Raw genomic sequence first — 24,387 nt, forward strand, 5'->3', positions numbered from 1 at the left:
GTTTGAATTTCTATCAAGATTTTAATAATTTGCATTCTCGTTCCGCGTGGTCAGTTCATATTCGTGTTTATTATGATCGTTATGCTTATATTATGAGCATATGTATGAATATTTATAGAAATATAGTTGCAGTAGCTGCCTGAAGTGTAGATAAACTTCCAAAAATGGGTGTATTTTTACACAGATTAGCTTTCTAAGGAATAATATTCGGAATGGCTTAAATAAAAGGAAAGTAATCGAATAGTCAGAATATTTCCCCTCCCCCCAATACATTATACAGTACGGAGGTTGGGAGGTTCTCCCCTTTCTTCTCAAAATCTCTAATATTGAAGCAGCGGACTTTTTTTTTTTTTTTTTTTTTTTTTGCCACTGTCCAATCTGGATTGAATAGGACTAAAAGTATTGCGCTCTACCGAACCCAAGCGAAGAATGAAAATTGCGGAAATTTAACGCAATCTGTTCAAAATTAGAATCAAAAACACCCCAGATTAGTCTCTTTCTTTTCCTTTATTTAGTTCTTTATTCTCCGAGTACCGGCAGCTGTTGATTCCGATTGCGAAATATCACATATGGAACAATTACGCCGCACGTATTGCGCAATAATGTTTGCGATATTTTACAGAGATAATTAATTTTGATGTTCAGTTCCAGATTTATTTATGAACACTTAAGAGTTTTACTGTGCTTTCTAAGCAGAATATTTCTCAGTTCCGAGTGTCTATTTTTATATGATGCACATATCGAAATGTCAAAATCATTTATTTAGCCGAGAAATCTAAAGAACGGCTACAATCTCCCCCCTCCTCTTTTTCTAGTTACGCTCGAGTATACGAAATATTCGGCAATTTCCGAGTATGCGGGTTAGTTAAGCTTTTACTGTTTAAGGATGACTGCATGAAGCAATTTCCCGTCTCATTTCAGAAATGTTCCTCTTTGTTACTTAAATTACTTTGCTTGGAATATATGTTAAGGGAAAACTGTTATGCAATGAAAATTTAGAAAATGTTCAGAATTTTGATTTAAATTATTTAAATATTAATATGAGTGGGAAAATAAATTGTATTTATTATTAGATGCCAAGCGAATACAATTAAAATATGGCTTATTATTATTTATTTTCTATATTTTGAACTGAAATTTCATCATTAAATCTTGTAATATAGTTTAGTTTTGCATAGTTTTTTTTTCTCTCATTGTAAACTAATTCTGTAAATTGAACTGTCATTTAAAATTTAAAAAAAAAAAAAGTTGTTTTCCATAGTTGAGGTAATGCTCATTCTCTTGATAAATATTGCATTGCTCATATTTTAAATTGCAAGTCTAATTTTTCTTTTAAGGTTATGCAGTTGTGTATAATGTAATTAGACAGGTGCTTATTTTTTTCTTAAAATGTGCTTGAAAAATGCTTATAGGTGCTTATTTTTTTAACTAAAATGTGGCTATGAACCCTGGATAATTCGAGAGGTGACTTTCAATTACCACTCGATTTGATGCGAAAATTCGAGCGGTAACAACTTTTATTCAATTTTGGTTTGGGCAGCATCGCTTTCATGAGCGTATTCAACAACACATGCGTGTAAAACAAAAATAACTTCCAGTGTTTAATCTTACATACGTTTTTTAGATTTATTGTTATATATATGGGTCTTTGATATTAATTCGAACTTATATAGTACGTGGAAATAGGAATATTATTTTCAACATTACAGAGTCCATGGAATGCGATGAAACATGGAAGCGACGAAGGAATCAGTTCACGTGAAGATGAGTTCGATTTTACGTTGATGAAGAATAAAATTACATGTATTCATAGACTTCTTGACAATAGAGGAAAGCAGCGATGAAGTAAGAGTTTTAAGAAGTCGAAAAATCACAGTAATAATGGATGTGAAAGCGACAGAAGACACAAAAAATTCAGAATGGATAACGTGTTCAGAATCCGAAGAAATTCGACAATGCCATTTTTATCCGACGGACGGAAAGTATCTTCAGACATAAAAGAATCATCAGATTGCTGTGAAATCATTTTAAGTTAGCTGTAAGAAATTCATGAAATGTGAGGAAAATCACATCGCGTTGCTGGTGTTCGCCCGAGCGAAGAAGGCCTCGAATGAAAATGGTTAATTATTATCTGTAAGTAAATAATTAGGTTTAATACATGCAGAGTAAGAGTCAGGAGGTTTAAATTCTGAACGACTCTAATAGATGCAGAATATATGGTGGTAAAAACGTCTATTACTATAAAATTATATTGCTGCTGATGATAAAATTATCAATTTTAATAAAAATTATTAAGATCTTAAATTATATTATTTAGGTTTTCATTGTTACTTAAGGCCTAGACTTTATTGGTGATAGTAGGATATTCCTAAGATTAGTTTTGATGGAAATCCCCTGAGCCATAGAACTTAAAAGTATCCTACCCTCTCTTTTCACATCACGAAAGAGCTTTGTGATGTTCAAAGGAAATTTGAGAGCTCTGAAAAATTCTCTACACAATTTTAAGTGTTCTTGTGCCGCAAAAAATCTACATATATACAGGCATTCATGTCTTCTCCGAGATTCAAGCCGATCTGAAGATTACACAAGTCGGCATTGAGGTATTTTTAGTCAATTTGAAGGCAGATAAATAGACTTTTCTGCTGCTTCGGCGTACTGATTGGATTTTCTTCTGGTAATCTATTCTTCTAACGAAACTAATCCATTAATGAATGCAGAGTTACACACAAAACAACATTGAATGCAGGAAATTTTAAAATGCAGTTATTTACATGAAGTGTCACAAACGTAGATAGTACCTGATAATTAATTAATTTTGTTTTGAAATGTCAAAACAAAATAAGTTAATACCACTGACGGTGTAAAGGTCATTATCGTGAGTTGATGTGGTATGGACATCATTTGCGTTTACAAATTTTTGATTCTGTGTTTGTTGTTATTTTGATGTATTAAAAGTTTTAAAATTGTTATTACGCATTTGCCTATCATATTTATTTTGTAAAAGTTATTTTATTGAAAAATTTGAATAAAACCTTAGATTTAGTATTTTTCCTACTTTATTTGATATCAGTTCTATTGTAACTTTAAAAATAAAAATAAAAGTGCATGCCTTTAAGGGTTAAGCTCGAAAAATACGTTTAGGAGCATTTAAGACTAATGTTGGGGGAAAGAAGAGGGAGTAAATCGTAAAGTAATGTAAAGCCAAATTATTTAAAAATAACAATGGCACAATATCCCTGTAATTAAATTATTTTTAAAACTTTAAAATTTGTACTCTCGTATCTTGTTGTTTTCTTAGCTGCGAATCAATACCGATGATTTTGTCCAGACATTATTAAATAAAAAAGGTTATTTCAAAATTCCCTAAATCAAACAATTTCGGATACGACAGGTTATTGGAGAGAGCAGCAATAGTAAACATCTATGCAGTAAGCACAGATTTTTCAGCTTAATCATTCTATCCAATTATATTAAAATACTCTTTCGTCATTTATTATTCAAAATTTTAATTATTCTTTAGAGAAAAAATTTCAATTTAGTTTTACTAATAGAGCGAAATGTCGAGCAGCAATAGGCCTAAATTAAGATACAGCATAAAATGCCATATAAAAGTTTAATGAGGCAATTGTGGTTATCATTTTGGCATAGTTTCTTATAAGTTCAGTTGATGATAACTGCAATCGAATTCTGATTTTGCATTTTATAGGCTTCTGTATTTTGTTATAATAATGTATTTTATTCTTTATTGTTGTTTTTCATTCTGTATTTCTGTTCTGGTACTTGTATTAAATTCCACTTTTCATATAGTTGGAAAAAGCAGCAATATTAATTTTGCTTTCTCAGACAAGAGTTTGATTTTATCTTATATATGCAGCTAGAAATCTGGGAGATTTTGATTTTGAAACGAAATTTTTAGTTCATTGCAAGATATCAAGTGTACAGATACCTCGTATTCTCCTGAATTTTAGCTGTTTTTTTTTAGGGGGGATCTTTGAGCTGAATACATTCAGAACTTTACTTAATCTGTCGTTAGAGAACTTCTGTCGGAAAATAATTGAGAACAACTCTGGGATGAGTTGAAAGCCAGACGGAATATTACAAAAATCGCCATGTTGCAGAAGGAATGGAAAAAAAATCCCTGCATGAAGAACAAATCGAAACTTCGAGAACATTCTGGGCTAAACCGGTAAGAATTCGTTCCAGAAGGTTCTCCAACCGTCCATGGTATATCTCCAAATGTCGCCAAATGGGAGATTTTTCGCCAAATGTGGCAACCCTGCCTTACCTGGTATTTTATGGCAACCCTAAATCTTCCACAAGTATCTGATACCTGCGAAGAGAGATCTCTACATCATACTAACATTTACCAGATCCATTTAAACAGTTTATTGATGTTCTGTCATTAATGGTACTATTATGCTCATTCATGTAACTAAATTAAATTGATAGATGGTTATCACAATGTAGTGTTACATAATTTTATTATTCATATGTAATTTTATACTTATAATTATTTCATAATTTTTCACTAGTTTTTTTAATAATTTAGAATATCGTCATAGGCTCCGTTATTGGAGTTCTCGCAGCTGTATGGAAAGAATCTTGTAAGCGTAATTCGACCAAGCATCGAGCAAGGGTAGGTGAAAATTTTTTATTTGATTATGAGATGCAATAGTTTCACAAAAATAATGCTCCTTAATCATTTAATTTGTGGTCTTTGCATTACTCATTCATTATATGAAAAAAATCCAAATTTCAGAGTAGTGGAGATCATTGAGTGTGGTTAAGACTAGTAAATCGGTTTGTAGCCTTAACCAGTCAGGTAGTTCGATTTGTGTTCGAATACAGGCGAACGGGCTGATAGCGTGGGTGGTTTTCCTTACGTGTAACTTGAATACGAGCCAGGTTACTTCAGTAAGGTCCTTCACAGAAGTTGTAGATTCATTGCGTATCGGTCGCCAAAGAAAACCCGAAAATTCCCCATTCCCGGGGGGGGGATTATGAACCTTGGACCTCCCAACTGCCTGCCGAACATGCTTCCTATATTAATTCCGCGAACATAAGCATAAAGGAAAGAGAAAATTCCTTGCATTCTTCCCTACATTAAGGGCGACTGGGTAGGAGGGGGACACAGGCTTTAAATCTTGGTGTTGACATTATCGTCTACCACGTTTGTGTTTAAATGCCATTTACAGAGTCACTAAGTTTATTTCGGAGAACGAAACTTAAAAAATAAAGAATCTATCTCCCGATTACCAGCCGAATTCGTTCCAGAAGGTTCTCCAACCGTCCATGGTATATCTCCAAATGTCGCCAAATGGGCGATTTTTCGCCAAATGTGGCAACCCTGCCTTACCTGGAATTTTATGGAAACCCTAAATCTGCTTTGCGGAAAAGCTATCCCACTGCGCCTGTACATTTCGTAACAATAATCAAGTAACCTAACCTAACCCAATCCGGTGCACAATTTCCATCTTGTTCCATATCTTCATCGGTGGCTGGTCTGTTAAAAGCCGTTAAAAACTGATAGTTCTGCCTGTGTTCAAACCCTGGCCAAGAAGCCGGCTGCTTGATTTGTTTTCCTTATGTGTAACGTGAATATAAGCCAATCTCATCTCTGAAAATCCCACACAAAAACATCCCTCCCATTAGGCAGATTTCTTCGTGTACTTTGCTATATTCAAATAACTTAACTCTATCTTGTTCCGCAGCCCCAATATTTAGCATCTTTTAAGATAATTTGGGGTTATTTTGAATTAATTTTCCTCTCTAGTAGAACTATCTAGTAGTAGTTCCTCTAGTAACCTCTATTGGAACTCCTTTGATAGAATCCTAATTCTATCAAAGGGAAACCTTTGAAATATATAGAAAAATTCTCTTGTTAGCGTAAGTTTTAGAGGTCTGTCCGAGAAGTTCAGCTTTCGTTATTCTAATTATTTTCAGTTTATTTAGTCATGTTTGTAGAGAAAATTGACCTAATCAACATATGTCAATCTGATGCAATGATTATCCTCACTAAGTGGTATAATTTTGAACAATTTCATTAACTTTTTTAAACACATATTTTACAGTAAAGCATTAAAATACAGATAAGTAATTAACAAAAATCAGATGATTATTCCATTTTGCAAGGTTTGTTGAATAATATGTGTAAAATTACGAATGTTTGGAGTGTAGGATTCTTTTTTCCCCTGCAGACTATCCTGAGTTTGCTCTCTTTACTATCTCTATGCGGACTATCCTGAGTTTGCTCTCTTTACTGTCTCTATACAGAGGAGACATCTATTAGTTAAGTTGTTAATTTTTACACCTGCTGCCTGACCTTGGGGTTCGAAACGAGATTTGTGGCGTAGAAAGCAGCGTACCGCGCAGCAAAAGTACGCTACTACCTACGCTGCCAATATTCGAATCCGTTTCCTGTACGAGCGCTATCTGGCTACCGAGCCGCTTTCAATGATTTTGCTAATATATAAAACTGTATTCTCAGCAAATGTTGTTAATATTCAACTTCGTTTTCTCCTCGAAATCTTATGTATGATCCAAGCAATTTTTGTTCTAATTAACCTTAGCAAATGAAAAATTCTCCGTATGGTTTTGTATTTGTATTTTTAGACGTTACTTTGGAAAACAAAATGTTAAAAATATATGGTTCATTTCAGCAAAATGTTTTGGCAGCCTTGGCAACAACAGTGATGATCGTGAATGCAACTTGTACTATCATCCTCCTGCTAGGGGGAGGCAACAAGTTGCTGACCATTCATTTAGAGAGCTATGAAGAAGAAGTTAACTTTGAAAACCGTGTTTTAGCATATGGTGGGTAAAATTTTAAAATTTTCTTGTTTGAAATCGATGATTCTTGAAGAATGTGGTGCACAATTTCGTAGCTTTTTTCCTGAGAAACGTAAAAGAGCATCTTCTTTTAGAGCAATGAAAAAGAAATATAGAATAATGTATCCTGAGCTAAAATATGTGACATTTCATTGCCTCAACCTGCTTAAGTTGCTCTCATAATCTATCTTTCATTTCTTAAGTGCCCACCAGCGGCCGAGCGGTAAAGTCGCTGAACACTGGTAGTTCGGTCCGAGGTTCGAATCCCGCAAATGGGCTGGCTTCATGGGTGTTTTCGTGGTTTTCCCCATGTGTAACGTGTATACAAGCCAGTTTCCCTTAGAAAGTCCTCCACGAAGGCATCCCTCCCCTTAGGCAGATAGCCCTAGTGTGCTTTGCCATAATTAAATACACACACACACATTTCTCAAGTCTTTACACCTGCGGAAAACTGGCTAGCATTTATTCCTACATGGGGAAATCATGAAATAAGCTATGCAGGCAGCCTGCTCGTCGTCAACTAGCTCGTATTCTGAATGAATTGTATATGAGTCTACCATTTACCGAGTGGATAAGATCGTTGAACACTGGTAGTTAGAATAGCTGCTAAGATTGAGGATGTTTGTTTTAAGGGGAAAAAAAGATGAAAGATTGAAAATATTTAAACAAAATGACTTTCAAACGAGAAATCTTTTTTTTTTTTTTTTAGTTTGAATATTTGCGGTATTTTTACAACAAATTCGAAACTAAATTCTTGAGCTCTTTCAAGCATTGAAAAGTCATTATGAAAATAATTAAAGGTATTGTTCGTCTTGAATTATTATTTTTAACAAAAAAATTAATTTTTAGGTTAAAACAAGCATTTTCATTCATTTATATATACGAAATGTGTACCTGTTTTTAATAAATTGTTTATTAAAGTTTCATTAGTGCTTTTTAAAATTATGTATTTAATAGTATTTTAAATACTTTTCTCTGCCAATGTCATTGTGATCAGTTTCGAAGCAATTAATCATGAAAATAAATGACATTTATTTCATGATCCCTTGTTTTTCAATTATCAAATCTACAAAAATGCACATTTTAGAACAGACTCATATATTACAGTTTTGTTGTAAACTAATCAAATCTCTATGCAAACTGTAAAATTGTATTCTGTGTTTCTTGTATAAAAAGAAAAACATCTGGAAGGTTTTCGGGGCGTTCTTTAACGTTTTGTGTTTAACCTCGTTTTATTAAATATCATGTTCTTCGCACTTAAACCACATAAAATTAAATTCAACAGAAATATCACAAAATATTTAAAAACAACATATCTTTAGAATTTCCGATGGATAATCTCGGGCGCTGGACATATTTTTTTTTTTTTTTTCGTACAGTGTTGCCATTGCTCGAAACTGTTGGTTTTAAATCGTTGAGTTTCTCAATCAAAAATTTGTTTTTCAAAATATGAAATAGATAATAAACCAAATTCGGAAGTCAAAATTCAGGCTTCCAGGTGCCCATGTTCAGGTGGAGGATTACTTTATTCAAAATTTGATAGCTCCAGGTGCCGTAGTGTTTTCACGAGAAACATGCATACATTCAAGCAGACTTTTCATTATTGAATTTCTTTAAATATAATACAGTGCGATAATATTTGGTGACAACAAACTGAAAAGTGATACGCTGTTTATAGTGAACGGACGCCGAATGCCGTTTCGAGACTAATAGCCCTTTTGGGCTAACTTTGGGCCTATAACTTTGTAAAGATTATATGCACCATAAAGCATAAAACAGTTTTTTACTGCTACAATGATTATAAAAGCATTGTGTATACATATAACATCAATGATTTAAAAAACGAAAGACACGAACTTTCTTTTTTAACTAGCTTTCATGTTGTGAGATCTTTCAAGGACAAATATTCAGACTATAGGGAATTGTACATTTTCGATGACAGTACTTGATAATCCAAAAAATTAAAAAATACTCCTCCACTCTTTCTACGTAATTGCGAGGTTAAATTAACAAATACTAGCTGGACCGTGCTTTTCGGTTTAAGAAGTCAAGTACTTTTAGTTCACCGAACACTCGAAATTCTTATTATGTTTTTATGTTAAAATTCGATTTTTTACGAGCATTTTAAAATAAACCCCAGAGCCCATCAGCGGCCGATCGGTAAAGTCGCTGAACACTGGTAGTTCGAATCTTGGCTGCATAGGCGTTGCAAGTCAGTTGCCCTTTGAAAGTCCTCCACAAAGAAATTTCTTCCCTTAGGCAGATAGTTCTCGTGAGCTTTGCCATTATCAAGTAAATTAAATAAAAATAATCCTATATAAAAATTGTCTTAGCTATCAAAGTTATGGAAAATAGTTTTAAGTGTTTGCCATTTAAAGAGTGTCAGATGTTTTGTCTAAATTTGCATTTTAGAATATTCATCGTATTACGTCAATTCCCTGTGTTATACATAAAATTCTTCTGTAATAAATTGCTTCTATATACACTTTTATGCAAATATATAGTTATGCACGATAGAAATATTTGTTTCTTAGCATATCTGTCTGAAGCCGGTGCTACCATACGAGGTAACAGGATATGATAGCAAAAAATATTGATAATTAGCGGCAGAACTCAGGAACAGCAGACGTTGCTTGGGACGGCAAAAAGCCTAGCACTGACCCTGAATCTATTTATATATTTATTAGATTTAAGAATATAATGTGTTTAGAAGATCTCAAGGTAATTTCCGGTTTCAGGTATAATTTTGTAAAAATGTGAATTTCCTGCTTATGTGCAGCCTCACTAGTGGCTGACTGCTAAATACTGATAGTTCAACCTAATTTTGATTCGGTCCTAGGCAAGCGGGCTGGCTGCAGATGGTTTTATTTTCCTCATGTGTAACATGAATACGAGCCATTTTCCGAAGACAGTCCTTCTAGTTGGCATCATCCCTCTCAGACATATATTCCTCGTAGTTGTAGTTTTCCATGTGGGGGGGGGGGGGGAAACGAACCATCATGCTTGCATGCGTGATTTCTTGAAATGTCTAATTAAAATTACAGTGGTTAGTTATGCAGTACTCTTTGAGTTTACAGTCTATGATTATGCATACCTACAAACTTATATATATATTTTTTCTTTAATATTAAGAAAGAAATGGATATTTACAAAATTTGAAGTTTTCAGAAACCTTAATTTTCCTGCTTTGCGCATGATTTCTTTGAAAACGTTGGTCAGAATTCAAAGAAATTTTGATAAATTGTTAAAATCTTGTGTATATATAAAATAACCAACTATTAATCTTCTCGCATAATAATTTTAGGAATTATTTTTAGTTTTGTTTTAAAATATGCTTCTTTTACGGATCTCAGAAATAATGAAATTCATTTTTTTTAAGTAATCAATAATATTTTTGTAATTTGCAAGGAAAAAAGAGCTCAGCGATTTGTTTATCCACAATGCTGCGCTCAATACATATTAAAATTTTAGTTTTGAAGCTACGTTATATATATGTGGAATATGCAATGAAAGCAAATATAATGTCAAGGATAACGAAAAAGTTATTGAAAATTCCATGATTATAATAAACGAACAATATCAGTTGTTCCGTCCCATCCTATTGTAACATTTATCTCATTAGAAGTCGCTGCAACACCCCCTCTCAAACCAGCAGAACCCCTGTAGACCGCGAGCAAAGCGATTGTTCCCTTTTGGCTCATGCGCCATGCTTTGTTACAACCATCAGTGATAACAAGAGCGTGCGATTCTGATCCTTTTGGCCCCTGTGCCTTTCCCCATTGACGAATAAACTTTTATAATTTTCTACAGGCCATTTTCTTTTCAACGGATCTCAATCGCTAACATCAGTAAGATCTAACATCTCAACATTTCTAACAACTAACATCAACATCTTACAACTCTAACATCAATATCAGCAGTATTTCTAGCATCTAACATCAATAATAAACCGACTTTGAACCATGGAACCAATCATGGAAAGCAGAGTTCATTCTGGATTCAGTTCTTAGAAGCTGAACAAAATGGCTGTTAAGTATTTTGGTAGTTTCCCCAGTGTATGATAAATATGATGAACTTAATTTTAGTGCAACAAATGTTTGGTAAACAGCAGTCGATAGGAAAATAATGGATGGCCGTTGGGTTAGTTTAAATACTATACGGAATGTTTTAACGTTAATCAGTTGATCATAGCTTCTTAATAATAAATATGAGAATGAAATGCTCTGAACCTAAAAATTAAAAAAAATATTTTGGTAATTACTAACTTTTGATTATTTTTCAGCTTATATGATTTCTGTTTGTTCTCCGACGGTTTGCACAGTTGTTGGAATTGTTACCCTATCCAGCAGATGTTTTCGAAGGGCTGGTGAAAAAACTCTGAAGATAGCAAAAACTGGAGAAAATGTAAGAAAATAAGAACTTTCAGGTTGCTTACTTATTCAGAACAAGAAAGATGTTCTTAATAATACCAATATGAACTGCAATGTTAAGATTCTAAATTCATGTTTAGGTAATATAAGATTTGCATCTTGTTTGTTCAAGTATTTTTATCACTCTTTCTTAATTCATCTTCTCTGTTTATTATTGTTCTGTTCATTGTCATTGGTGTAATTTTGGTAAAACGCATAATCACAATAATTATCTTCTCTCCTCAGTAAATTCATAAACTCGCTACTTTTCAGTCAAACTGTAGTATGTCCCATCATTCATTAACTCAATTGTGCATATTTGACTATCTTAGGTCATTTTGACGTTCATTTTCCCACTCAGCGTAGTTTTCGTCTTTCACCAACTTTCGTTAACTATTTTCATGAGACGTATTTTAAGGTCACGGATCTAAGATCTAGACGTATTCTAAGGTCACGGGGAAGGATGTAAATAGTCAATTAAATGCCCACCAGCGGTCGAGCGGCAAAATCGCTGAACATTTCCGACCTGGGTTCGATTCCAGGCGAACGGGTTGGCTGCATGGATGTTTTCGTGGTTATCCCCATGTGTAACGTGTATACGAAGCAGTTTTCCTTAGAAAGTCCTCCACGGAGGCATTCCATCTCTTAGGCATATAGCTCTGTTGCTTTGCTGTAATCAACTAAACCAAAGCAACTAAACGGTCAAATTACACTGCTGCAAAAATAATGGTACTTACGTACTAACGCAACCACTATAGTAGAAGGCGGCAGATTTTCAGAATGTGCCGAACTCTGGCAACCCTGCCCATAACAATCCTTCTGTTTGTGGTGTTTCCCATTGAAAACGAAAGCGATATTAAAAGCTGTAACTCCGACGTTACTTCTCTTATCTTCGCTAAATGGAATTGGAATCGATCCAAAAAAGAAAAATAAGAAAAAGGTGAGGACTTCTCTCCTATGATTAATTCACTGTTACGTGTTCTTCCATGGAGATCTGATAACACTTGTAGCATTGGTAGATACTTTTTTCTACTTACACCTAAGAAATATGCTTTTTAATTGTGCTTCTTACATACAGCAAGATGGATTACCCATTAATAAGGCTAAGCGACATTCATTCTGTTTTATTTGTCTGCTTGTTGCAAATAACCTGCATTTAGATAGTAAAGAAATGAACTGCAAGAACCTTCAACACAGTTGACAGTGCTGGAAGTTCGCGCGGTTTTCTTTTTTGTCGTATTCAAAATTCCAATTATTTTTATAAATAAATCAATTTTTTTTTTTTTTTTTGCCTTAGTTTTAAAATACGAGCTTGTGGCATTTGCCAGCAATGGAAGAAACTGCGGTAAAATTATCAGCAGAAGTATAGAATTTTGCTGAAAAATTTCTAAAGAACAGTGACGAAATGTTGCCAAGGTTTGTACAATGACGAGTCTTCGAAGTTTTCTGATGTTTTTTAAGCGTAAACATATCGCTGTGTACTTCGAAAGGTGATAATGGCAAAAAATTACAGTTAGATTTGAATAGGAATGTAAATGTTTTATTTTTTAATATATCACGCAATTTTTATTTAATAATTCAAATTTGTGTTTTAAATTGCTAAAGTATGTTTTTTTCATAAGTTGATAATGTTTACCGACTTAAAATAAATATCGATAGTTTGGCAATCTTTCTAAAAAGGCGCAAAAATCATCAACTTGCACACAATAAGTAACTTCTACCTTGGCGCAATCTAGCTTTTCGTTTGTAAAAGAAAAGCTAGATTGCGTCAAGGTAGTTGCGTTAGTACGTAAGTACCCAAATATTTACTGAATCTTTGAAACTTTAACACTAGATCCGAAATATTTGAGATCTTCGAACGAATGTGAGATACTGGCTTCTTTCAGAAACTTTTCCTGGTTTCTAAAATTTAATAAATTTTGGGTGCTTCCCAGAAAAATATAACTGCTAGAAGTATTTTAAATATTTTGTACTTTAAGTCGCCAAAATGCAAAATGGACTAGTTGGACTAATGGATTAATTGGAGTGCTTTCGGGACGAGCACCTCAGTCACGGAACAATTCTCTTAAAACGGCGCTGAAACAGAATACAGCGTCTTATTGGGACGGGCAATTTGTGATGCTAAGCCTAACTCTGGAAAAAAAAAAAGTTCGCGTAAATAAAATTTCCGGTCCAGTGTTGTTCGACTTTTGGGCACATTGTGAGAGGAACACTCAGGTATTTGTTAGAATTTATTTTAAAACTATATCAGTATATTTTCCTGGCCATTTGAAGTATAAAAATTATTCCGCTAAACCAAGGCTGGTCTACCCTTTTTTACCTACCGCCCACTTTGTAGGTAGTAAACGTTCCTTACCACCCACCGATTTTGCAGTAACTTAGTTTAGCGCAAATACGAAGTAATTTCTTGAGGTTTAGTTAATATATATACAATTAAATTTATCCATTTATTTATACTTTGCTGATATTTATCAGAGACAAAAAAAAAAAAAAACTTCCGTCTCGCGTACTTTGCCGGGAACCTGTTCCAGGGAAGCTGTTTCGGCTAGGAAACCTTCAGTGGTAGGAAAATAGTTAGTTTCTCGAAAAATTTCTCCTAAGCTCACGCTTTGTTAAGATGTGATAATCACATTATGTGCGCTATAATTACAAAACAACACCTAAGACAAGTGGCAAAGCTTTATGAGCAATATGAAAAAAGGAGAAAGCTGAGCAGGGGATGGACAAAAGCCTTGGACCAAGTTGACTATCCCAAACGATATAGAAAATTTTCGCCTCCGCTAGCCAAACTCTGAGAGGAAAGTATAAAACCGCTAATACAGTAAAACGTACATAATCTAATAGGACATATATTCGCTAAAATTAAAAGCGAAAGTATTCAGAAGCATCGAGAACATACCCATGTGGTTTATATGAGCTGACGCAGTTAATAGCCATCTCTGTAAAAAAAAGGTACTAATTCGTTTATGGTACACCCAGCTTAATTGGCGAGCAATGTAGTATATGTAACATACCCACTTGAAATGCGTACAAAGCTTATTACCTATTACGCAAATCCTGTAGATATTATAGCTATAGTATCTCTAATCCTTTCATCGTGTGTGCGAAAGGAAAAGGTGCGTCGTTCATTCTTTCAAATAATTTTCTTTTTATTAAATTTTTATTCATAGTTGTTATTTTTAGATGCATTAAAAACAAAGATGCCAAATTTTAAAATCTGCCAATATGTAAATTCACGTCTTATAAAATTTTGAATAAAAACTCTTAATTTTGCTTAGAAAAATCACGATTTCGAGACACGAAAAACCGCAAATTAAATTTCGTCAATCGGCCCAGTAGAACGGGAAATACAAAATTGTCCCTTTCTTTGTGTTTGTGCAAAGTGTACACAACTTAAAACACTAGAGGCACCAAGCTTTCTCCCTAACTAGAAGCGCCAACGGCAGTCAAATTGACTGCTCAACGAATTAATGTATATATTCAAATGTAAATGCTTTATAATGCTTTTAAGAATATTAATTACAGTTGTTGAAGAACTTTAAAGAATAACAGATTATTTTAATAAAAAATAGAGGATATTTTATTATAAATTTCAGCCTACCCTTAATAAAACACATATTACAGCTTTTTCGCAATTTTTACAAAACACAACTTTTTCAATATTGGAAGTGCATTTTCCACACACATAATATGAACATTTTTTACACACATCACCTGTTTTGTTGTTGTTAAAGTCCAATCTGGCATTGATGTCTTTTCTTCGAGAGTCTATTGCTAGATTTGGAAATTTCCTGAGGCAATTTTGCGGTTTTTCTTCTGTTTAAATAAAGCTCTCTTAATTCCTCTGCTAATTGAAATAGGAAGTCGTGCCTTGTAATATTTTTATCACTCAATTTATGGTACATAATGTAGGCATTCGTCCCTGCTAAATCCAGCATATTATAGAAAACATGCACAGGCCATTTACGTGAAGCAGCCCGAACAGAATATTTACGTGTCATCTTGTCAACGATATCAACTCCACATCTGGTTTTGTTGTAGAACTCTACTGTTTCTGGAAGCTTTTTCTTATTTTGTGAGTCTATATTTACAATTTGGATGTAAGGTTCGTAGTAGTAGGACATTTTTATTCCTTTTCTCCTGATAGACAGTGAGTGTAGTTTCACCATTCTTTAGCAAAACTGTTTCAAATAGCCGGGTTTTTGATTTCCTTACTTCATGCGGAATTTCTTGTCGATGTCTTCTTACTGTGCCGACAAAACTTGTGTTTTTCATTTTAAGTCTTCTAGCTAATGATAGTGAGGAAAAATAATTGTCCGTTGTCAAATTTCGACCTGAATTCAGATAATGGCTTAGAAGACGCATTACTACATTTTCAGACATTTGTTTCATCACATTTGTTTCACTTCTCGATGTATTTTTTCCAAGATATGGAAAAGCATTGCACATATACTTCGAGTCTACATCGACTAACATCCAAAATTTGATACCGATACCGAATTTATCCGGTTTATTCGGCAAATACTGTATAAACTTACACCTGGCTTTGGATGGAAATAACTGCTCATCCACAACTAGATTTTCTCCTGGTTTATAGGAAATCGCACAGTTCTGTATAAATTTATTCCAAACATCGAAAAAAAGTACAAACTTATCACTTTCTAAACGCCGAGTCCTAGTTGACTTCAAGTCAAATCTTAGATATTTCATAATGTCTCGAAAACGATTGCGAGACATCGTTTCTCAGAAAAAAGGAGGACCCCATGTATTATTCCACAAAAAATCATCCATATCATTGCAACCATATGCTCCTCTTGCATAAATAATAGCAATAAAAGCATCAAGCTCTTCTAAATATATTGCCCAGTTTTCTTCATTGCTCAAAACTGCCTCTGCTTCCGTGCACTTTTTAATATGTCGTAACATCGATTCATCCGCAAACAACCTCCAAGCACTCAACACATTGTCCCCAACATTTCGTTTTCCATAAGATGTTGGACACGGCATTTCTTTTAGCACATTTTGAGCTCCATATTTCCCAGCTGTAGTTTGTGAAGTAGATGTCACAGTCCACGAGGTTCCATCTTTTGAGACATATATAGAGCCTTCTTCGTGGTTTTGAAAAAGACATCTTCTTTCTCGTGCGTATTCTGAGTTAGGTAAATCATGTTTTCGGTTTGATCCTATACCTTGTGCATTAGGGAAACCTAAAAAATAATATATATGTATATTTTTTACAATAAATGACTCATCACATTTTAAAAAAATTCGAGTACATCAGAAATTGTCAAAACAAAAATAGCAATACATAAACATAAATATTTCTTACCTATTTCAGTTGATGTGGATGCTGAAGTTACTGATGACGAAATATTTGCTGCATAAATATCGATGGTCTGAAAACCTTGGCCCAACGATTGCTCTTCCGTGCTATCTTCAGATTCACTAGAACTATTATTTCTCTCAAAGTTTTGTGGAGGCTCATAATCCATATCATCATCAATATTATGTTCTTCAACATCAGATTCATTTTCAGATAAATCCTGTAAAAGTTGTACAATTTCTTCTGGACTCGGATATCGCAGTCTTCGAGCTGCCATTACCGTGCGCTTGAAAGAATGAAATGTCATGAAACAAACTGACTGAACTACTGCAAACTAAGGACTATATCATTTCGCCAAAAAGGGGTGGACCGTTGACAAGGAGGTGAGGAAGTATTTGATGTAAATAAAAAGAGAGTGAAAAGGAATGTGTAGGCCAGATGTTTTTCCAACAAAAGGGATTTTCTGAGCGGAAGGGAAGTATATCCTTCTGTAAATAATCAGTGAATGAAAGGAATGTATATGTACGCCAGATGTTTTTCCAAGAAAAATATTTGAGCGAGAATACCATACAAATCTACCCAGTATTACTAGCAGTTATTATGACTATTCGTGGCGCTTTTAGGTATAACTAATAATATCTCCGTTAATTTTAATTTCATTCGATTTATATTTGGTACCAATAATTTTCGACATATTTTAGGAAAATACTAAAATTTGTGACTTCTTAAGATAAAGGGTTTTTAAGGAATCCAAGGTCAAATGACGAAAGCAGTCAAAATGACTGCTCTGGCGCTTCTAGTGTTAATCAAGCAATTCTTTCTGACTGATGTGATTTCATTCTGTGCAGAGTAGCAAACAAACACTCAGTCGTACTTTATAGTGGAAAAAGAAAGAAAATAGGCTTCGTTTATGGGAAAAAGATACTCGCTTTTGCTTTTTCCGTCCCCAAAACTTGTAACAGAGTTCTGCCCTCCTATCGAAACTTTCCAAATTGTAAAAGCAACAGAAGCACTTCTAGTTTTTACAAAATGCTTCGATTAATAACTTCAAGCGTAACAGCAGAATTTAAGCTGGAAAATTTGATTGATGTTATACCATTCTTTCAGACTTCAGTATCTGTTGTTCCATGCTAATCCTTTGCTTTTAATGTTATCGGAAAATAAAATATCTTGGCATGAAACATATGCTTTCTTCTTCATGTCATTTCACGACTATTAAATATTTTGTGACGCGGATTTCACATAATAACATAATGCAATTTGTTGCTTTTTCTTCCAATGGCGGGCCCAAACCATCCACAGACGATGGCCACTACTTAAGGTCAGAAGCGGTGGTCACTTTATTATGGAGGCATCTAATAGGCGGCAAATTATTGACAGGTCTGATAAACAGCAGGAAAACTTTATTTAATTTTCTAATGTTCGTTCCAAGTAGATTATACAGTATTCATTCAATAAAAACACATGTGTTATGAATATAATTTACATACATATCTATAGACATACTTTTTGCTTGATTCCAAATGGGTCATAAACCCTGCACCCTCCCCGCCCCCAACATTCTGGGAACGAAGATAGTCAAAGGTGTTGACATGATCCGGAATTCTCCTTCTTTCTTAAAAGATAGTAGTATCACTCATGCGCAGCCCTACTCATGTACTTGTGATCGGTATAGTGGTTAGGGATGCTGATTGCAGTATCCTTGGACCCGAGTTTGAATACCAGAAAAGGTATGGAAAGTAAATGTGCGGCAGAGAGTACTTAGAATACTAGTGAGCTGAAAGCCCATTCGAGTGGTTTCTGGTAAGGGAAGAGGGGTGAGAAATACTCAGATTCGTCTCATTTGTAAACATTGTATCTGAATAATTTTAGAAACGTTAACATAACAGAGTATCTCAGAGCTTTAGTCCATAGTTATGAAATGTGAAAGTTTTGTTATATTTGATATTGACATAATTTCTAAGTAACTCCTTGTAATTTCTTTATATCCCATATTTGTAAATATTTATATATATTGTTGCGTGCGTACGGGTTCGTAATATATTGAAAGCACAAGTACGATAATAAAAATTTACTTTTATCAAAAGAAATATTTCTGAACTCCTGAATTTTCCACAGAAATATTCGTACAGGTGTTTACAGAATCGCACAGTATAGTCAGTAGTTACGCTACTAAGAACGTTAAAAACAACGCAATGCAAAGAACATCTAAAAAGAAAGCTAATCCGATCTCACGCTGAACTCGCAACAATAACAGCAGCAACTAACTATACAACTGGAAAGCAGATGCTCTCTTTTCGGCCTTAAATATTTTTCAACCGGTTACGAGATATTTCTAGTACTTTCTGCTTCTCGAAACTATTGGAAAGCAATTAGAGGATGGAATTACGGTTACAGTTAACATGTAGTGGAAAAATGGAATTTATTCAATTTCAATACAAATTACCGAGATATCCATTTACTCAATGTTTAATTCTCGTGCCCCTGTATTCTTACTTTTCCGGCATAGATTTCTCTTAAAATTTTTCTGGCGCTGCATTGCACGGAAAAATACAATTTTAATTATAGTTCTACTAAAATTAGCTATTTACAAAATTCGTAACAATATTATAAATAAACTTTATTACGTATTTCATTTCTACTTGAAGGCGGAATGGCCTACAGCGGATCGGCAGCCAGCAAATTGTCCTGTTTTCGAGGTGTCCGCCGATAACATCGCGGCAAAAACATCGCGGACGAAAACGTTGCAGAGAAAACAACGCAAGGCAAAAGCATAGTGCTACAAAACATCGTGGGAGAAAACATCGCAGTTCTAAAACATCGTCGTACAAAACATCGTCGTCAAAAATAAAGCGTTTCAAAAACTTCGCAGTTTAAAAACATCGTCGTCGAAAATATCGTGGTAAAAAATAAAGTGTCTACAAATCATCGCATGACGATAACATCGCAGACATGCTTTTTCAGGTTTTAATAATTGTAAATGGATATTCTCATAATGATTTATGAGCGCAAGATGTGAAGAAGGATAATTTTTACTTTCACATTTTTTTATTAATTAATAAATTTTTGCTTAAAAAAGTAAGAAGGAAACTTAAGCATAGAAAATTAAATGCAACTTATAGATTATACTTTTCATGAAAAATTACCAGTAAAAACTTTATACAAAATGATTTATTAATGGCCTTAACTATGTCGCTTTAAAATTCTATTAAGTGCTTATAAGTTGCATTAATTTTCTATGCTTAAGTTTTCTTATTTTCTCAGCAAAAATTTATTAGTTTATAAAAAAGTGTAAAAGTAAAAATTATCCTTCTTCACATCTTGCGCTCACAAGTTATTATGGGGATATCCATTTACAATTATTAAAACCTGAAAAAAGCATATCTGCGATGTTATCGTCATGCGATTATTTGTAGACACTTTATTTTTTACCACGATATTTTCGACGACGATGTTTTGAAACTGCGAAGTTTTTGAACCGCTTTATTTTCGACGACGATGTTTTGTACCACGATGTTTTAGTACTGCGATGTTTTCTCTTTGCGATGTTTTCTCCCACGATGTTTTGCAGCACGACGTTTTTGCCTTGCGTTGTTTTCTCAGCGACGATTTCGTCCGCGATGTTTTTGCCGCGATGTTTTCGGCTGTAACCGTTTTCGACGGTGTGAAGTCATAGACCGCATGCTGACGGTTCACTTCAAATTCAAGCAATGAGGTATCCGCTTGTTTCACGATGAGTGATTGTGATGCAAACTTAACAAAGCAAAACATCGTAGTTTCTCAGTTTTAAACCTTTTTTGACTAAAATATGTGCGATAAGAACTGTTATAAGTGCAGCGGTATAAAACTGTACCCTTGATCTAATTTAAAATATTGTTCATTTTGTTATTGTAAGTGTATCCCATTTTACTGACAAGTAAAGAACGGAAGCTTTGTCAAAAACCCAAAGAATTTTCGAGGAATGTTTTACTTGCAAGAAAACAAGAGAAAACTGTACACCTTATTTATCTTGGCTCCTTTAAATCTGTGAAATTCCCAGTAGTTTAGTGTTCTATGGAATTTCACAACTTCATTGAATTTTACCACTTCATTTTAAAACAAAATTTTGAAATTTTTAGGTATGCACTAAAATTATATTTTTACATTAATAAAATTATGCATCCTGGTAATTTTGTAACAGATTACTATAAACGTATTAATGCATTAATTTTGATTAGGAATAATTAGTCGTTCCATATTTTATTATTTTATTGTTTTGCTATTTTATCGGAAATTGGTTTCTACGTCTCTTATTATGAACTGCAAGATGGCAAGTGTCTTTATAAATAAAGTGTCACTTTAAAATTACCATCCAAGTGGTGTTTGATACTATTAAAATAACTTTTCTTACAGGATAGAAGGAATTCCAGTTACAATAGCTGGGTATATGATTCAGAAGCTCCTAACTCTTCAAAGTTTAAAAGAAAATTTCCGAATTTGTCATCATGTTCATCAAGCTCTTCTGACAGTATGTTCAGAAACCGCATGAATTCTTCCGGCATACAAGCAGGACAAAGCCCAGTTCCATCAGTAGGTAGTGCACGTGGTTTTATACGAGCTCATCGTAGGTCAGCCTCCTGTGATAGTGCACCTTCCCGACATCGAGCTGCATTATATCGAAAAAGTATAGATAATTGTCTCAGTCGCCATAGTACTTCTGAGGAAATTAGAATACCAGTTCAGACATATAATATTAAAGAAAATTCTCCATCCACATCATTTGCGAATGACAATAATAGAAAACTCTGTAACAGAGGTGGTTTGAAGTTTGGTGAACGTTCTCTTTTGCGTTCAGAAGACGAATTTTCAGAAATTTTAAAAAATGCTGTAATACCTAAAACTAGAGAGGTATTAGATATATCCAGCTTTCGTTCCCATGAAATCTTACAAATTCATGTTGGAGGTAAAACGTATTTGGTAATTCAACCCAAAACTGATGTTAATGCTATTTATAGTGAACCCTCAACATCTTCTGGCAAGAGATTAAGTTTTCAAGACGAAAAGCAGTCTGCTTCGCAAGACAGCAGGCAGCCAAAAGAAACCATGTATAGTGTTGCCCAAATGTATCTGTCTCCAGAATCTTCTCCAGAGTCCAAATCCGCTTTCACAAATGTCAACCATGACAGCGAAAATTCAACTTGTACAGATAAGAGAAAACTGGAAGGTCTTCATGTAATGGGACAAATAGAAACTCGTGTACCGGTGTCTAGAAGTACAACTGTTAATAGCCCTTTTCTCAATAAAAATGAATGTGTCTTAGAATCTTCCGAAAATTTATATATGCCTTCGTACAGTGAATGCAGCAGAAACAGAACAATACCTTCTCCTGAGAAAGAAACACATCCAAAAGTTCACTTCAAAACAGAAAACAATCAACAGACTTCCCAATTGTATTCTAAAATAATGCCAAATGAAGCTATTTTGCTCAACAAAGATTCCAAGGTTACACAACCAAAAGAATCATACGAAATATCCAATGAACTGCTGGGCGACAGTTTGTCAAAAGGAGATTTTTCATATACAAGGCAAAGTTCCTTTAATCAAAGCGCACTCTTCGACAAAGACTCCGAGATGGAAATACCTAGATGTTTTTCATGGCCAGGAGAAACCATTGCATCTCTACATAAGAGCTGTTTAAATAAATCTTCGAAACTTATTCCTGTTCCTTGCCCTGTCGTTCCGGAAATTCGTACAGATACTGTGGATACGTCGGTGAGAAAAACGTCGAACGTTAACAGCGTGAGTGTCGACATTATGCATAATGATTCCAGGGAACAGAAACTTTCATCATTCCGCGCAGATACAAAAGGTAAAGCAAGGAAACCTTTCACAGAGGAATGCCCAAAGGTGAGTCCACTTTAAATAAATTATGAAGCTAATTATTTGAATAATAGTATCGCCTCAGAACAATGCAAAAGTTAATGAAGGTTGATATTTATGCGTTTATTTACTTTAATACCATGTCTAGGATTCATATTTTAGGATCCATCCTCTCGGAATCGAATCCCGGCTGTGCTATGAATATTTGTAACTGTTGAATCTACATAGCATAGTTGCACTTAAAATCAGGCAAACCGAAAATCCTGCGCAGAGGATTGATAGTAACGATAAAGATGTACTAGATTCTGTGATCCATCACTTTGGATGCTCGCAATCAAAACTTGTTTGGAATATAGGGAAGATATCTTCGTGTATTTTTCGAAATTAAATTATCCTAATCGTTTGGTTAATAGTATGTTGATTAAAAGTATTTCTCGTACTGAGATCGCGTGAGTTTCACACTAAAGAAAGTTAAATGTTTTTATAATTCAGCCCTTATACAGTTGCTGGTAACAACGGCCTCATTGCGTATGTGACGAATTAAGTCAGAATGTTAGCCATTGAATTTTAAAATATCTTTAATTTGTAATTCATTTCCTATTTCCTTTAAAAAAATTATCATTTAGGAAAGCAATTAGAAACACTGTCAAGTTACAGCATTTTTATGTGATTACCATCAACAAATATGCAATTGGCATGTTACTAATTTGCAATGTAATGTGTTAAATTACATAAAATTATTATTTAATAATTATAGCAATAGTAGTATCTAAAAGCCTATTTTACCTGGCGCATCATATAATTTTACGATATTTCACTCAGTTTTCTTATGAAATGTGATATTAAATTGTAAGGTATTAGTGGCATCATTCTTCCCGTGTGTACATATCATGTAGTGGTTTCACATCCAGCTAGCAACTGGGAAGATCTTGAATTTGATTCTGGGCTCCGAGACACTTGAATTTAAAGCGTATCCTAAAAGGCCTAACTTAAAGGGCCTAACTGTGGTGCTGTGACTAGAATATGGTGGATTTGTTATCGATTTCTCTTAATCTCTTTAAAGAAATTCTGACATCTGTCCTTGTGGTTTAGTCAGCACGTATAAGGAACAAATGGAAGATCTTCGGATTAGATACTCGGCGAAGACACTCTGGATTTTTGAAGATTTTCTGTTTGAAGAAGCATTGTGTCTCAATAACCGTGTTTAATTTTTACAATTAAATCACAAAACACTTACCAACATTTTCTGGCTCTAGTTCTTGCATCTTCTTTGTGTAACTTTTGCAAACCTTATAAATAATTTATTTTCATGATTTAGTTGATTCTTATTGTAGATTAACGTAATTATTGCGGATTGATAAACAGCGTAAAACTTCAACGATGAAACACAACTATCTCCTACTTTATTTTTTTGTTAATTGCATATTGTAAGCGCAGACATGTGGACACCGCATGAATTCCTTGCACGGCCTATTAAATTCAAATTTTTTGCTGCATTTCATTTAAACTTATTCCCTCGAATTTAATTGGAGATATATTTCTTATTTAATTAATTAAGTTCTCACGTCGCGGAAGGCAAAAATACATAAAATAATATCTTCATTAAAAATTGAAAAACATGAAAAAATATAAAACGCAAATACATTTAAAACAGTTAAAACATTTACATTCAAAATTGAGAGTTTCTATGCAAAAGCAAGCAATTCGACCACCGGGCAAGAAGGCAGAGTTTTCGGAGCACAAAACTGAACGTTTACTTTTGGTCCCACTCGGCAAAAAGACACTGAAAGTGTAAACAAATATGGCTGCTCCGTTAGGCTTAGCCGCACTTACATCCTTGAAATTGTTAATGATAATTCTACAGCAACTGTATGCAGATTAACTAGCATAAAAACCATATAACACTTTTAAAGCAAAAATGCACAATTAACCAACCTATAAGGAGGGAAAAAAATTGAACTCACAGAG

The 24,387-nt window shown here is 34.0% G+C and overlaps 1 protein-coding gene across 4 annotated transcripts in view; it reads left to right on the plus strand.

The window, feature by feature from the left end:
• The window catches only part of LOC118182600 (uncharacterized), a 34,972-nt gene that overhangs the window by 5,021 nt on the left and 5,564 nt on the right, over window positions 1–24,387 (plus strand). For 2 of the 4 annotated variants that reach the window (XM_035351973.2, XM_035351972.2), the window contains exons 2-5: window positions 4,550–4,636; window positions 6,660–6,813; window positions 11,111–11,232; window positions 20,953–22,446. In XM_035351973.2, coding sequence (XP_035207864.1) covers window positions 4,550–4,636; window positions 6,660–6,813; window positions 11,111–11,232; window positions 20,953–22,446 — 1,857 coding nt within the window. Of the gene's footprint in view, window positions 1–697; window positions 861–4,549; window positions 4,637–6,659; window positions 6,814–11,110; window positions 11,233–20,952; window positions 22,447–24,387 lie in introns of those variants that run through there. The other 2 variants (XM_085811637.1, XM_035351974.2) reach the window with 2 other exon arrangements.

The sequence above is a fragment of the Stegodyphus dumicola genome, chromosome 2 (genome assembly GCF_044657685.1).
Source record: "Stegodyphus dumicola isolate Sdum_Otavi_A_Nest chromosome 2, ASM4465768v1".
NCBI classification, from domain to species: Eukaryota; Metazoa; Arthropoda; class Arachnida; order Araneae; family Eresidae; genus Stegodyphus; species Stegodyphus dumicola.